We start from the raw sequence: 17,107 nt of genomic DNA on the forward strand, positions 1-17,107 counted from the left end.
CCAATTTTGTTTTTAGTTGAAAGCCATACATTAGGTGCCTTATTTTCTTTATACATTTTTCGGCATGCTCCACCTAATTTTTTATAAATTAACTGGACTATTGTTTATCTACTTTTTTCTGTTTTATGTTTTGCCCTTGACATCATAATCAATTGTCATTTTACTTGGTGCGTGTTAAAAACTGCAAAAACTTTAAAAATGCGTTTTGTTGATTATGATTTAAAAAACCAACTGCCAACAACAACTGTTTTGTTTTGTTAGGTTAAAAAAAAATTCCAACGCATTCCAATGGGGACATGCCAGATAATATTGAGGACTTCAATATTCGGAGCGACCAATTATATTTATATCGTATGGTCCGGGCTGTTCATACAGGAGAGTGTGACGAGAGTTTAGCAAGCGAGAAGCCCGGTGCTATGAGTACAGACCGTTGGCTGACAACAGCGTCTCGAATTCTTCGCTATTATATAACTTGCGAGCAACCCTCAATAACACTCAAAACACTTGCTGACTTCATTGTAAAAGTTTATGCTCCTTTCTGGTTTCTGGTTAAAAACCAACCACTTGCAATTCACGGATGTCGTCACGTTTTCAAATACATCACATGGATTCGCCAATTGCCACAAGACATTCAAAATATTGTCCATCCGGTCATAAAAAATAACTCATACTTTCTGCACCCAGAAAATATTTTGATATCGATGATAACCGATACAGATCCATTCGTACGTTCAGATAGATACACGAAGATCTTAGCAGCCCGCAGAGAAGCTAATGGATGTATTCGTCAAATGTTTGGTCCGAAAGAGGATAATTTTATAAATTTCGAGAGTGACAAATATTTTAATGTAATAGATTGGGATAGATTCGAACCGGCTGAACCACCATGCTTGCAGTTCTTCGCGAAAGATCACCTCGAAGCATTACAATATTCCAATGAAATAATTGAATTACCAGGTATGCTCAACGAAAACCATTATTTTTTCTTTGTTTCTCTTTTATCGGCATTTTCACTGATCTTTTTCACAGCATATCCTTGTCATTCCCAAAATACCGAGCGATTTGTTCATACAGTTCATGAATCTGCAATGGCGGCCACCGATGAACAACGCATGGGCCACAATTTATCTAAGCTCGAGAGCCGGCAGAAATACAGCAAGCTTGAATCCCGACAAAATTTTATGGACTAAAATTTCCGTTACAATACAAACAATTCATTAACTGTTTCGCGAGCGAGGAAAATAAATAAAATTTACTTTTTCTTGGCTTTAGACTAAAAATAAATTGTTTATATTTCTGGTTCTACTAATTGAATCGAAATACTTTTTCGCCAAAGATTTATGATTTTTTACGGTCTTCAATTAACTGATATTAGGTTGTTACATTAGGGTGGTAGAAACAAAGATATGGTGGGTAAGTACCACAACGAAACGCATGAGCTAGGGTTGCTAGAAAACAAAAAAAAAAAATTTTTATTGTTTTTCAAAAACACTTCATATGAGGGGAGCTACGGTCGACTTTTTTTTGGTGATACGGTCTAATGTACCTACATATGTGTATACTAATAAGCATTGTTTTGCTGGAAGTTTAGAATACAAATATGTACGTACATAGGCTAGGGCATCAATTCTACACATGCATATGCGAAAGAGAATTGTTTTAGCAGGGGAGGAAGGCGTTCGACTCGAAAGGCCTCACATACTCCGAGTATCTCCAGCGGCAGGGCTGTAAAGCTCATCAAGATCGAGACCAGTAAGATCCTGATTACGGTATACTGGGAAATATTATTAGATTAGGAGGTCTATGGGCTGGTGAAAGTAGTATTTTATCACCTCAGTACAGGAGGGTCACTCCTCACCTAAATGGCTGATAGGCTAATGCTACAATCGCCTTCGTCCCGTTAAAACTTTGGCAAACCTTCGGGTACATTCCTTACACGTCACCATTAAGTTGGTGGTGCAGGCTCAGTTGAGAAATCCTGACTAGTTCCTGTCCTGACCCTGAACTCTATTGCCCATGAAACGTAGAGCCAACCCTCGCATGGCCTCCCTGCTAGCATAGATAACCATGGGAAAGCGACCCGAAGTCGGGACTGCAAAGAATTTGAAAATGAATACCCAAATTAGAAAACAAACCACCGATCGAAACACAGATGAGGGAATTAGAAATAGGCGAAATGATAATGTGAATGCAAGAGCGGTCTTCAGAAAAAGTAGTTTACTACTAAGATCCCCGCAAGCAAAGATCGCTCCAATCTTTAATGCAGCTGGAAGCGGAGAAGCCCGCACGGCATTCAAAAATGTCAAAGCTGATAGCCCCGCAAACGGCAACGGGGACAGCAACATAAGCTTTCCGATAAAGGATGCCTCCAATACCGCCGTTGGAGGGCTACAATCAGCGCAGTATACGCCCACCAGCACTCTGGCAGTGGCAGAACGGCTCGTCACTCCCATTCCAGCGAATGGCAAAACAGAAACGATCCCCACGAAAGAGAGCGCGTCCTTCGACGCTACTGAAATGCGATCTCCCAATGTAAGTTGGTGACAAGGGCTATGTAGCAAGCGTTCAGACGTCAAAAGAACACTAGCAATGAAATCAAAGCTGGAGTACTCAAAATGCCTGAGCTGCTAGATATAACGCTTAACTACAGACGTTTGTGAAAGGCACCAGAAGACGGAAAGTCGTTCTCGAACGACCATAAGAACACTGCCAAACAAATAACAGGTACTCCACCTCTGCGACGACGAACCCGAAGTGAATGGGAACCAGCCCGACTGCCCCTGAGAGCTGTAAAAAAGCCAGGGCAAATAGACCCACAACGAACAAAAAAGGAAATCCTGAGAAAACGGATGAAGGCTGGCAGACAGTTACCAAGAGGGGCAACCGAAAGAAGCCGAAGGATAAGCTAGCCGAGCCAAGCAAAATGAGCAAGCCGAAAACACAACACGCAAAGCCAGAAACTGTTGTGATAAAACCCGCAGAAGGCCATAGCTATGCAGATGTACTGAAGGAATTGCGCGCAAAGATTACGACTGATGAGTCAGTCAAGGTAAGGGCCATCAGGAAAACGAAGGCTGGGACCATACTTTTTTAGTTTGATAGGGAAGAGAAAGTCACGCCAGAGTACGTGAATCCGCTGAAAATCACTGTGCAGGATATGGCTTCAATCGCGGTCTCGGCTCCTTGACGGCCAAGGCGGAGATAGAAACAGAGGTCCCTAAACTACTTACCAATTAAGAGGAACATATACGGACGAGGGTAACCGCGCCGAATGCGCTGGAGCAAGTAGGTGCTTTCCTCACGCTATCTGCAGAAGGGACCGCGAAGCTAATCGAGATCGGTGATAAAAAAAACGGTTGGATCGGAGCAAAGATGCGACCATGCGAGCAAATTAAGAGATGCTGTCGCTGTCTTGGGATAGGGCACACACAAGCAAACTGCAGTGGTCCTGATAGAAGGGATATCTGCAACAGAAACGGGAAAGCAGGGCACAAAATAAAAGACTGCAAAGCAGCTCCCAATTGCATTTATTGCGTACACGCGAAACGCGACTGCACTGACCACCTGCCAGGGTCAAGGAGATGCCCTCTAGCTGAGAAGTGATGAGGCAAATATTAGCCAAGGGAACCTGGTTCGAAGTGGTAGCGCAGTCGCCGTCACACAGCATGGAACCGGTCGTTGCTACACATACGTTCAAAATAAACTCTTCACAATACTAAGAGTCTACCTTACTCCCAGCGATAGTATTGAATAGTTTGGAACGAAACTGGACCTAATTGAGGGTAAAGTTCGCGAAATAGGTGAACAAGGCTGTCGAGTGGGGCACCCCTACTACGAACACACGGGGAAGTCATGTACTTGACATGGCTGCCAGACTGCGACTTGCTAACACAGGAAACGCCACTACCAGTAGACCAGGATGTGAACACACCACGCCGGATATCCCCCTAGTGACTGATAGCCTGGATGTGGCAATCAAGGGGTGGAAAGTTCTTGAAGAATATACGGGAAGTGACATGACCATCAGTATATCATATACCGGATCAGGGCGCTCCAAATGGGACATGGCCAAAGTGAACACTGAAGCGTTTCTAGCGCCATGATGTAGCGCATTGCCAAAAGCTGTGACGCATCGGCGCCCCGCGCGAGGTTACGCTCAAGAAGACGAAATGTGTACTGGTGAACGGCGGAAATCGCAGAGCTCAGAAGAGCCTCAAAAGAAACAAAGCTCCAGGTCCAGATGGCATCCCAGCTGAAGCACTCAAACTTGTGGCTGAATGCCGACCAGATGTGATGCACGACGTTTAAAATGCATGCATTACTCAAAGCATCTTCCCTAAGCTGTGGAAAATACAGAAACTGATGCTGATCAGTAATGGTAAGGGGGACACAGCGCAACCGTCTGCTTGGTGTCCGCTTTGCATGTTGAACAGCGCCGGGAAATTGTTTGAAAAACTCATACAGCGTAGACTTACATAGTCTGTTGAGAGAGCAGGAGGATTGTCAGCAAGGCGGATCGGTTTCCAATGCGGAAAATCAACCCTTGGCGCAATAGAGGGGGAAGTAAGCAGCGCTCAACGCAGACCCCACCACCCGAACCCCATCACTGTCCTGGCAACGCTTGATGTACGAAACGTCTTTACCAGTCTACGACGGATAGACATTATAAAGGCACTACGAGAAAGGTTTCGAATACCTGCATACCTGCCAAGAATTCTCCAGAGCTACCTGAGCGAGCGGGAACTGCTGTACGATACACCAGATGGTCAGAAAACAAAAGTGATAACGTTTGGCGTAGCTCAAGGTTGTATTCTCGGCCCCGATCTCTGGAATCTGAGCTGCGATGGGATATTGAGCATAGAAATGCCAGAAGATACATATTTAGGACGCTAGAATGAAGCTGAACCAAGCCATAATAAGGACGCAAATATGGCTTGAGGACCACGGCTTGGAGCTCGCCAAACATAAAACCGAGGTCATCTGTATGACACAAGGTCACATGTCACTCGAGATCAACATGCAAATAGGCGACACGTCCTTAGTGACCCAAAAAGTAGTAAAATACTTAGGTATTCAACTTGACTGCAGGCTTACTTTCTGGGCCCAGATACGTCATGCGGCTACCAAAGCAGCAAAGGTCACGGGTATGCTAAGTAGATTATTGGCAAACATCGGTGGGCCAACACAGAGCAAAAGAAAGCCAATTATGGCGGCCACAAGCTCAATTCTCTTGTACGGCAGCGAAGTATGGGGAATTGTGCTAAACTGCAAAGCCAAGCGCAAAGCACTGGAGGCTGTGCAACGAACCGCAGCACTCAGAGTTGCCTCAGCCTACCGCACTGTCTCAGGCGCTCCAATTTTCATGATCAGAGGTCAAACACCCATCGACCTCATGGTCCGGGAACGAATGGATGCGTGGGACTCCAAGAAGATAAACGTCATCACAAGCTTCCCAGAACGGAGAGGCCAAACCTTGCTGCGGTGGCAAAGCCGATGGGACACTGAACCGAGTGGCAGATGGACGGCGAAACTTATTCCATCAATTGACAAATGGGTTCAAATGAGCTTCGGATAAGTGAACTACATCTTAATTCAGATGGCTCGCGGAAAGAAATGCTCTGAGGGAGCAGATTGGCGACATCACGCTGAGCAACGTAATTAAGAAAATGCTCAAACGTGGGAACAGCTGGAACGTGGTAATGAAATACATCGAGAACGTTCTACGAAAAATAAAGATTGACCTCAACACAGTGCAACAAAGTGAAGCCGCCCAGATAGAGGCACAAGAAGACGAGCCTATAGTATTTGTTTTCGCCAAAAATTAGTATTTGTTTTCGGAAGGCGCTACCTTCTGTATTCTCTACATCGTAGTTTCAATATGATATTAGGATTTCTCAGGCTTCAGCTTTAAAAATATACACTGTACAACATTTTTGAAGTCATCGAATGTGCACTCCGTTTTGACTTCAGTTTCTGAGAGTACTTGTCACAACTAACAAAATTGCACTTGGGTTTTTTTGTATTAGCTCGGATTCCAATTTTATAGTGTTTTGAATATATTTTATCTAAAACTTTATTTTGAGCACTTTCTTCAATGAAAATGTAATTTTTCTCACTTCTATATATAAAGTTTATTATTTCATCTTATAATAAAAAGTTTCCATTTATTTTACTACTATTTTATATTTAAAATTTAAGATGTTACTTTGTGAAAAACACAATATTAGTCAGCGTCCATTGAAAGCGAAGTGGACCTTCTCGATTTTTTCACTGGTCGTTCACATTGATGGTCTGAATCTGCTTCTTCATCTAAAGTTGATAAAACATTTAAGGGCATATTTCTTTCATCATGTCCTTCAAATCTAGTGTCTTCGGTACCTTTATCTTCATATTGAGATACCTTATGACTCCACCAACACACTTCAGCAAGTAATGCATCCAGTCTTTTTCCTTTGTAGCGTTTTTCCATTGGCATGGTAACTTGATGAAAACGTTCTCCTTGTTCGTCTGATTCAGTAGGCAACTGTTTTAAGAACTCATTGAGGTGATGATGCAGAAAATGTAATTTCAATGTCATGGATGCTTTGATTTCATGAAAATAATGGAGCATTGTTTTCACCAATTCCTGTGCCTTGTCTTGCTGTAGACGATTTTTTCCTAAAACTTCCTCGATTACAGCTTTCAGTGCGTTCCAAGCTTTTCGGAAATTGTCTGTCAGCACGTTACTAAATTCTTCGCTTTTCATTAGTTTTCTGATATCTTGACCATTGAGTACACCTGATAAAAATATAAAAATTCATTTATAAAGAAATTATTGAAATGTGAATAGATCACAGAAAAGAATATTTTTTAGAGGCAGTGAAAAAATTTCATTGAAATAGCTAAAGTTTTAACCATTACATGCCTAAAGAACCTTGAAATTTAACAGGTGATAAATTGAAAAATAAAACTTTGTTTTTTTTGTGGGAAAAGTTTTTTAAACGTGAGTAAATAAGGAAATATATGAAAAATATTCAAAAGAGCAATCATACCGTTTTTAATTTTTTCCTTGCTTAGTTTCGGAAAGATGTTTTTTAGGCATTCAAAGACTTCATCACTATGTTTGACGGCCACTTCGATTAATTTCTTAGCAATTCCCAATTTTATATAGAGTGGTGGCAATAGTATATCATCAATATTTGTTATTAAAGGTTTATTGAATAAATTTAGCCGTTTTTCGTTTTCAGAAGTTCTTTTTATCCAGTGTTTACATTGATATTGATCGATTTTGCTTCGCGAATCCCAATTACAAAGGAAGCAAAAATATTTTGGAAAACCACCCTTAGAAATAACACCTTGCAAAATGTTTACTACTTTTAAGTCACAGCATATTTTCCATTTGTGTTCATTATATTTAATTTTCTCTAATATATCTTTTAGCGTTTCATACGTTTCGTGCATATTTGTACCCAATGCTAATGGAATGGACGGTTTTTTGTTAGTTTTGTGCAACAACACAACCTTTAAACTTGAAACAGAGCCGTCTATGAATAATCGCCAGTCGCCAGCGACATACTGCATTCCCAGTTTATTCACTAGACCTACAATGTCATTGCAGTAAGTAAATGTATTTTTGTCATCAATGGTATACAAATCCTGAAATTCAACTTGACGTTTCCGATAAGCCGTGGCACTAACATCCTGCTTTGTGAGTTTCCTACTTTTCAAAAATGAGGTCAACATTTCAGAATTCCGTTGTGATAAATCAAGCTTTGCCACAATATAATCCATTTCGTCTTGCGATAAAGGTTTTGGTTGATCATCTTCTAAATTTGGTAACCAATCGGAGTCTTGAAAATTTGATGCATTTGTTAAACTGTTTGTTGTCATCCAAGCAGACAAAGTATCCAGACTTGGAGCTTTAGGGGGTTCGAAATCAGCAGACAGTGACACTGGAAGGGAAGCAGTGAGAGCAACAATATATTTTTTGTTTCTTAACTTTTTTTTATTATTCCCAGCAGAGAAATTGGGAATTCTTTTACCCAGATTACGGGCTTGGAAAACTGCAACTTTGCTCTTCGTCCATGTAACCAATGTTAAAGATTGCTATAGCAAATATTACATACTGTATTTGGCGTAAAATCTTCACCACTTGTATCAAATTCATCGAAATATTTCGTATAGGCCAACTTAAATTCTTGAGAAAACAAATTTTTTCGTTCTTTTCCTTCAATTTTAGGCACTATATGACCACACACATAACAGAATTCATTTATTTTCGGGCACTTGTTATTTTACATTTTCACAATAGAATTTCTTTATAATACTAGGTACTAATACAAGTGCACTAAGTACAGAAAAAAGATGTTAAAAAAAAAGACGAAAAAAATATCTTAGTCGATGAGTTGCAAATTTTTTCTCTCCTTTCACTAGAGCAGTAAACAAACCGTACCGAAAAGCTCTTTTCGTACGTGATGAACACTGTACGTACTGTACTTTATGTAGCAACTACTTAATATATAATAACGAACTCAACTGCTTGGTAACAAAAGCACGGGAAACATTAATGACAAAAGGTTCCTTGAATAGAAACGAATCGATTGACTTATATAAAGTGTATATTTTACCAAGAACTGATAGAGTAAACTACAATTTTTTATTATTTTTGACATTTAAAATTTGATTCTCAAATAATTATCCACTAGTATTTCTTTTATTTTTTACGCACATTTATGCTGAAGACAAGAAAATAACTTCCAATCATTTTACGATATATAGATGTGAGAAGAATTACGTTTTCTTTAAAAGAAAGACTGCTCAAAATCAAGTTTCAGAGGAAATATTCATGACGTAATAAAATTAGAATCCGAGCTAATCTAGAAAAACCCAAATGAGATTTTGCTAGTTTCGATAAGTACTTTCAGAAACTGAAGTCAAAATGGAGTGCACATTTTATGTGTTGCACTGTGATATTATTGATGCGTGAGAGTTTATTTTTGAAAAATGTTAAATAATTTTTATCCTTCGAGTAGCACCATTTCGATTGAGATATATGAATATATGGTATGCATGTATGTATTTATGTACATATGTAACACTATAAGAATTCAATTCAACTATTGTACAAATATATGTACCATAATATATATATTTATATATATGTACATATATCAATATACCAAAACACTTGTACGCTCTAAAATTGGTGTTCGTCGTCTGTCGTCTAAAATTAGTTTCAACACAAAAAATTAGCAACAATTTTCATCAAATTTTAAATTTACAAAATTTTTTTAAATTTACTAAAACGCACGTACCAAAATTTGAGGTAATTTTACAATTTATTTTGTTTCTGTTGCAATCTTCTTTTTAAATAAAAGCAGAGAACATTAATGTTACTTTGATATTAAATTTTGGTGCTTTTATTTCAAATATATCTATCTTTTTTGAAAATATAAAATCAACAAAATTTCGTTCGTCAAGGGAGTAATATTAGGTGCGCAAAAAAGGTTCTCGCTGTTTTTTGATGAAAATACAATTTTATTCTGAAAAAATGGTTACAAGTGAATCATTGAAAGTATTGCCCATCGCTGGCTACTACTTTTTCCCATCTTTCTGGTAGATCTCGTTTGCCGTCGCGGTAAAACTGTTCATTTATTGAGGCTATCCACGTATGAAGCAATTTTTTGATGCCTTCATATGAATGGAATTACTGGTCAGCTAGACCATGTGCCATCGATCGGAACAGGTGATAATCGGAAGGCGCAATATCTGGAAAATATGGCGAGTGGGGTAGGATTTCCCATTTCAGTGTTTCCAGGTAGGTTTTAACGGGTTCGGCAACGTGAGGCCGAGCGTTGTCATGCTGTAGAATCACTTTTTCATGCATCTCCGCCTATTGCGGCCCCTTCTCGCGCAGTGGTGGGCTCAATCGCATTAATTGAAATCGATGCCGAACCCCAGTGGTGGTTTCGCTTGATTTTAACAGTTCATAATAAATAAAACCAACTTGGTCCAACCAAATACAAAGCATAACCTTCGCAGTGTTAATATTCGGCCGAAGAGACGACGTAGAAGTATGACCGGGCAGTCCCCATGACTTTCTTTTCTTTGGATTGCTGTAATGAACTCATTTTTCATCACCCGTCACGATGCGAAAAAACCACGTTCAACATCCCTTGGTTTTAACTCATAAGGAACCCAAGTCCCCTGTTTCTCAATCATTCTCAAAGCAAGCAATCACTTGGAAATGGATTGGCGGGTAACTCCTAATACTGAAGCAAGCTCTTCTTGCGTTTGACACGGATCCTAATTGAACAGTGCCTCCAATTCAGCGTCTTCGGCAAAATGACGTTGGCCATTTGTCAATATGATTTCCCACAGAAGCCAAAAACTGTGCAGAGCCAATATACTATACTAAAGAGAGAATGCACTGTAAGCAGTCTGTAAAAACTTTCACCACACCACGGTGGCGGTTAGACTTCATTTCTGACAATTCATAGCTATTCGTAGCTCGTGAGACTTCTCTATACATTAACGTTCTCTGCGTGTCGTGTCAGAATAAGTACTAATTTATATACAAAAAAGAAAGAATAAATACAAAATCGCGTAAACAAATTTGTTTTTCGTTTTTTCGTTTTCCTTTGCTACGCTCTACCGCTGCTACGCTCTATATCGCTTTTGGTTACGATGGAGAGAAGAATGAGATGAGGCTTATCGTGGTTCCATCACGAAGCGAATTCGACAATTTTAGTGACGCCACCCTAGCATATTTGGTGATCAGTGTGTCCATTATTTATTTACTTTTATTTAATTTAGTCAAAAAACATAATTATATACAGTAAATCAATAATCAATAAGATTTACTGTATAATAATAGAACAAAAAATAAAACGAGCTAAAACTGAAATTCAAGTTGACTAGAAAGAATACCATTATATTAGCGAATTAAATAATGAAAGAAGAAATTGATTTTTAGTTATTGTAAAATATAATGATCTGGAATTCGAGATTGCATTAAATTTACGTAGAGTTCGAGCAATAAGCGCGTTGGACTCGAAACTCGTTTTGAATATCTTGAGATAAAAAGGGTAAAGTTCTCATCGGAATAAGAAAGTTAATGCGTTGCAAAAGAAACGCACAATCAAAGAGAAAGAGGTAGAATCTGCGTTCTGCACCAAAACGACTTTAATCCAATTAATAACAAGCGTGAGCTATAAAAGGCAAAATCTTGAAGATCTATGAGCATATTTAAGAAACATTTTTTGTACCCGTTTTATTCTCCTGATAGCAAATTGGTGAAAAGTCTCCAAATAAATGATTTATATATTAATTCTTTCTTCCTGACATTTTTCTAGCCTCTCCTATGTGATGTTTTTTTCACCTTTTTCACTCCTCTCGGGAGCATAGGGCCTCGAAAAGACTCTTCCAACGTACACGGTTCTGTGCTGTTGTTTTTGCACCGTCCCATGAGATGTCGGCATCTGCTAGTTTGCGTATCTTCGAACTTCTCCAAGTGTTTTTGGTCGACCGCGACCTCTGCTCCCTTGCGGGTTCCAGTCCAGAGATGTTATAGTTATGTTTATAGCTATGTAAAATATAATGTTTTTTTTACATTAGTTCAATAATTCACTTTTTATTTAGTCTTATGAAGTTCTGTAAAGTTTTACTTTGTTCATCATCCAGTCACTCCATCACTATATTGCCAGAGAACGTAAATTCATAGAGAAGGCGCAGTCCCGGCCCGTTCCTCATTTTGGGCTCTAACAATACACGGGTAAGAAATTCAACTCAGAAATTACTTCACCACAAGTTAATAGTATTCAATTAATTAATATGGCTGCCGGAGAGAAATGAGAGGGAGGGAGTGATACGCAAGTGTGAAAATATGTAATTTACATTAGCTTACATTTGCTTGCGTACAGAATAGATTTGTTCATTTGAATTCAATATTGAAAACCTATTTCCAAAGTGGCGAGTCTTCTTCTTCTTTTCTGATTTTCACATCGGTGGCTACGTCAATAAGCAAAATTTCCGGTTTTGGGGCTCAGAAAATCCACACGTTACTGTAGAGAAGCAAATGCATCCACAACCAGTCACTGTTTGGTGCGGTTTTTGGTCTGGCGGCATCATCGGGCCATTTCTTTTTTTCTCGAAAATGAGCGAGGAGCCGCGGTTACAGTAAATGACGAGCGTTACCGTGACATGCTCAACGAGTTGTTTCCAAAAAATTGAAGAGGATGACATGGACGACATTTGGTTTCAACAGGATGGTTCAGCTTGTCACACTGCCAAAGTTACACTCGAACTTTTGGCTACCGTTTTTGAAAACCGAATAATCAGCCGAAATTCCGATATCAAATGGCCACCTCGGAGCTGTGATTTAAGCCCGTTGGACTACTTTTTGTGGGGAGCCGTTAGGGACAAATGCCATGCGAACCATTCAGAGACGATTGATGCTTTAAAACACGAAATCGAAGTTGCCATTCATGAAATTGGAGCCCAAACAATCGAAAATGTGCTTAAAAATTGGGTTGATCGAATGGCCTACTGTAAAGCGAGTCGTGACAGTCATTTGAACGATATTATTTTTCATTCATAAATGACAATGTTCAATCTTCAAAATAAAAAAAGTTTGAAAAAATATTAATTGGTTTTTTTTTATAGCCGATTCGAAAAGCAAATTTTACATAGCCCACCCTATATATATGTTTATAAATATTAGAGAGAATGTTAGCGCTGTAGGCTAGCTATAGGCACTTTATCATAAAAAACAAATATGCTAAGATCAAAAGCGACTTAGAAAGAGCAAATCATCCAAAAATATATACATAATTATGTCTGTCTAAGGCATCTTCTGTAAAACTGTGTTGAATATCCTTCAACCAAATCAAACCTTCATAGAGAATTGATTCATTACCAGGTACTCAGGAAGATAGCATATGCAAATTTAAATATGTGAATTTATGTATATTCATATCCGCATATATAAAGCGTTTTTCAATAGGTGCGCTTCAACTTTTTTCCGATAGGGAGGGCGAACGACGCAATATTTTTTATTTTTCGCTTGTTATTTGTAAACTTCATTAGTATACATTTCATCGTGGAACGCTACACACTTGAGCAACGATTGCAAATCATTGAATTTTATTATAAAAATGCGTGTTCTGTTAAGAAAGTTTGAAGTCGAAAAATCATCTTCAGTGATGAAGCTCACTTTTGGCTCAATGGCTTTGTCAACAAGCAAAATATGCGTTACTGGGCAGAAAGCAATCCACACGTGATTCATGAGGCACCGTTGCATCCCGAAAAAATCACTGTTTGGTGCGGTTTACATGCCGGCGGCGTGATTGGCCCATATTTTTTCGTTGACGAGAACGATCGCCACGTTACTGTGAATGGAAATCGATACCGCGACATGATAAACGATTAATTTTGGCCGCAATTGAATGGTATGGACTTAGACGACATGTGGTTTCAACAGGACTGGGCCACAAGCCACACAGGACACGCTACAATTGATTTGTTGAAGAGTAAGTTCGATGAGCGCATTATTTCCAGAAATGGACCGGTCGAATGATCGCCGCGCTCGTGTGATTTGACGCCTCTAGACCATTTTCTTTGGAGTTATATGAAGTCATTGGTCTACAGTAACAAGCTGGCGACGATTTGTGAGCTCAGAGCCAATATTGAACGCGAAATTGCTGGAATTTCGGCCGATTTATGCAAAAGAGTGGTCGAAAATTGGGTTCAACGATTGGACTTCGTAAAACGTACACGCGGTGGTCATGCAAAAGAAATCGAATTTCATACTTAAATGTATATGTTCAAACTCGATAATAAAAAAAAAATTAGTTAAAAAAGTCAAACCGTTTGTGTTTTATTCAAAAAAAAAGTTGAAGCGCTCTTACTGAAAAACGATTTATATGATGTGTGTAGGTATGTGCACTTGCCACAGCAAAAAAATATTACGATTCCCTAAAACTTCTGAAGAAGTCCAGCGCACATTCATAGCCACAGCATTGTATGCACCGTAACTTTCAAAAATGTACAGCAACCTTAAAATACTCTGATTTCACAGTAAGTTTCTAACCTTGCAGATATATGCTACAGAACTACATACGTACAGTATTATACTAATGAACTATTTACCTACTATCAGAGAGCATAAAGTAATTGTTTCAAAATTTTGTCCTAGTATTGAAATGTCCGACACAGAACTTTTTTATATGCTACTGCAGTTTTCTATAACTTACTGTATGCTTATGCGCGCACTCAACGCTCAGCAGCTGCGGTTGTCGAGCATTTAGAAGACATATTTACATACATATATTGATGCATACATACGGAGCCGCGACCATTCGACATAACAAAAATTCAAGATTTGCCAAATATTGGCAAATAATTCAACGCGAAATATTCCAATATTGTCTAATTTCGAATGGTCGAGGAAATTGGCATATGGGCGGCACGTTTTATGAATGAAAATACTTCGCTCGTAGAAATATGAGCTCGAACTTATCAATGAATTTGTTTTTGGTATGCTTTTTAATATTTGAAACTGTTCAGCGCCGTCGCGGGTAAATAATCATGGCCGCTACAGCTGCGCCTATGAATGCATTTTGTTCTTATAGTCGCTAGGCTTAGAATTTTAGAATTTTGGTTTTGGAAACATATGTATGCATAGAGAGGCATAAAGTGAGTGTGTGTGGTTAATATACATAATATAAAATACCTACATATGTATATACGGATATGCATTGTTTTGCTCAGAATAGAAACATTTACGTACATACATTGTCCCAACATAGGTATTCATATATGCATACATACATACATATGTATATGTAAACGCATAGGGTTTAGATGAGATTTTTGCATACATATAGTATATTTGTCTATTTGCTCTTGAATTTTTTATAGCATGTTTCTGCCCACATGAATATGGATGGTAGATGTTATATGTATTCAACACTTTGTAGAATAATAGCCCTTGATGTGACCATATATAATATTTTATGAATTGAAGTGAAATTTAAAACGAAATACTATATGTATTATATTGTGCCAATGTACAAGTGTGTTATAATGTGTGTAAATATTGCAAGTTATAAAAGTTGTTCATGAACCACTCCCTAACATCTCAACCAAGTTTCATTAAATAAATCATTATATAATACTTAGCCTAAAATTGTCCATACGGCATTAATCTAAACCCGATTCTTTAAATATTAAATATTTAAAAAATTATTCACAGATTTTTAACAAATAATAATATTGTAATATTAACGGTAACTCCGTTTATTGTTTCTTCACTATACATACATATATGGAGACATAATAATAAATTAATTTACTTACCCAAGTTTAGAATTGGAACCGCTCCATTCTTAGGATACTTTAGACCCACCGCATCCTCCTCAAAATGTTGAATGCCTCCTCAAAATGAGATCCGTAAATTCTCTTTCCACAAATTTGATAATTTTCGATTTTTCGGAAATGCAAAACAACGAACGTTTTGTTCACTCTTACACTCCCGAACACGACATTTTCAAGTTTTAGGCATTTTTTTGTTTTCTTAATTAGTGATTAATAATTTCAACATGTTTACTCCACCGCGCACGTGCACTCACAATTGCCTTTCTTTTCGAATTAAAATTCAAACCAAAGTGCAATTGGTTACATGCAATCATAAGAGCTTTTCAATATTTGGCGCAATTTTCATATACATATACTAGCAAACCCGGCCCGCTTCGCTAGGCACACTAAAATAGAATAGATATGGCTTAGAACAGAAAATATATGGTTTTCATATTACTTATTTCTTCATTCTCATATTATTTATTTCTTTATTCAATACCACGTTTTGGTCTCTATCTCGAGACCCTAGTCACGTAGCGGCGTGAAAAATACTCTGAACTTAAGCATTCACCAACAGCTTCCATTTGATACCCATACTGTACATACACATCCGCAGGTTACCCGGGTCCACGTGTTGGTCTCTATCTCGAGACCCTAGTCACGGAGCGGCACGAAAAATACTTTCAACTAAGGCATTCACCAACAGCTTCCATTTGATACCCATATTTTACATACACATCCGAAGGTTACCCGGGTCCACGTTTTGACCTATATCTCGAGACCCTAGTCACGGAGCGGCATGAAAAATACTTTTAACTAAGGCACTCACCAACAGCTTCCATTTGATACCCATATTTTGCATACACATCCGAAGGTTACCCGGGTCCACGTTTTGACCTATATCTCGAGACCCTAGTCACGGAGCGGCATGAAAAATACTTTGTACTAAAGCATTCACCAACAGCTTCCAATTGATATCCATATTGTACAAACACATTCTAGGGTCCACGTGTTGGTCTCTATCTCGAGACCCTAGTCACGGAGCGGCATGAAAAATACTCTGTACTAAAGCATTCACCAACAACTTCCATTTGATACCCATATTGTACATACACAACCAAAGGTTACCTGGGTCCACGTTTTGACCTATATTTCGAGACCCTAGTCACGGAGCGGCATGAAAAATACTCTGAACTAAAGCATTCACCAACAGCTTCGATTTGATAGCCATATTATACAAACACATTCTAGGCTCCACGTGTTGGTCTCTATCTCGAGACCCTAGTCACGGAGCGGACTGAAAAATACTCTGAACTAAAGCATTCACCAACAGCTTCCATTTGATACCCATATTGTGCATACACATTCGAAGGTTACCCGGGTCCACGTTCTGACCTATATCTCGAGACCCTAGCCACGGAGCGGCATGAAAAATACTCTGTACTAAAGCATTCACCAACAGCTTCCAATTGATATCCATATTGTACAAACACGTTTAGGGTCCACGTGTTGGTCTCTATCTCGAGGCCCTAGTCACGGAGCGGCATAAAAAATACTCTGTACTAAAGCATTCACCAACAGCTTCCATTTGATACCCATATTGTACATACACATCCGAAGGTTACCCGGGTCCACGTTTTGACCTATATCTCGAGCCCTATCCACCAATAGGCATCCAAACTATACGGAAACCATCTTCAATACCTACTTAACAATGTGTGTAAGTTTGGTTTAATTCCGTGCAAAGACATGGCCGGTTAGCGAACACACA

The 17,107-nt window shown here is 38.8% G+C and overlaps 1 protein-coding gene across 1 annotated transcript; it reads left to right on the forward strand.

Moving 5' to 3' along the window:
• The first annotated feature begins 530 nt into the window (after nt 1-530).
• Nucleotides 531-1,190, forward strand: LOC129250292 (uncharacterized). The gene is made up of 2 exons (XM_054889928.1): nt 531-957; nt 1,030-1,190. Exons 1-2 carry the CDS (start codon nt 702-704, stop codon nt 1,188-1,190), a joined length of 417 nt encoding a protein of 138 aa, XP_054745903.1. The 5' UTR covers nt 531-701.
• Nucleotides 1,191-17,107: the final 15,917 nt, after the last annotated feature.

Source organism: Anastrepha obliqua, chromosome 6, assembly GCF_027943255.1.
Source record: "Anastrepha obliqua isolate idAnaObli1 chromosome 6, idAnaObli1_1.0, whole genome shotgun sequence".
NCBI lineage: Eukaryota > Metazoa > Arthropoda > Insecta > Diptera > Tephritidae > Anastrepha > Anastrepha obliqua.

Excerpts from the sequence above, each read along its gene's own strand:
- LOC129250292 (XM_054889928.1), top strand. The coding sequence starts at position 702 with ATGATAACCGATACAGATCCATTCGTACGTTCAGATAGATACACGAAG. Across the intron at positions 958-1,029 it reads TGAAATAATTGAATTACCAG|CATATCCTTGTCATTCCCAA; the intron begins GTATGCTCAACG and ends TCTTTTTCACAG.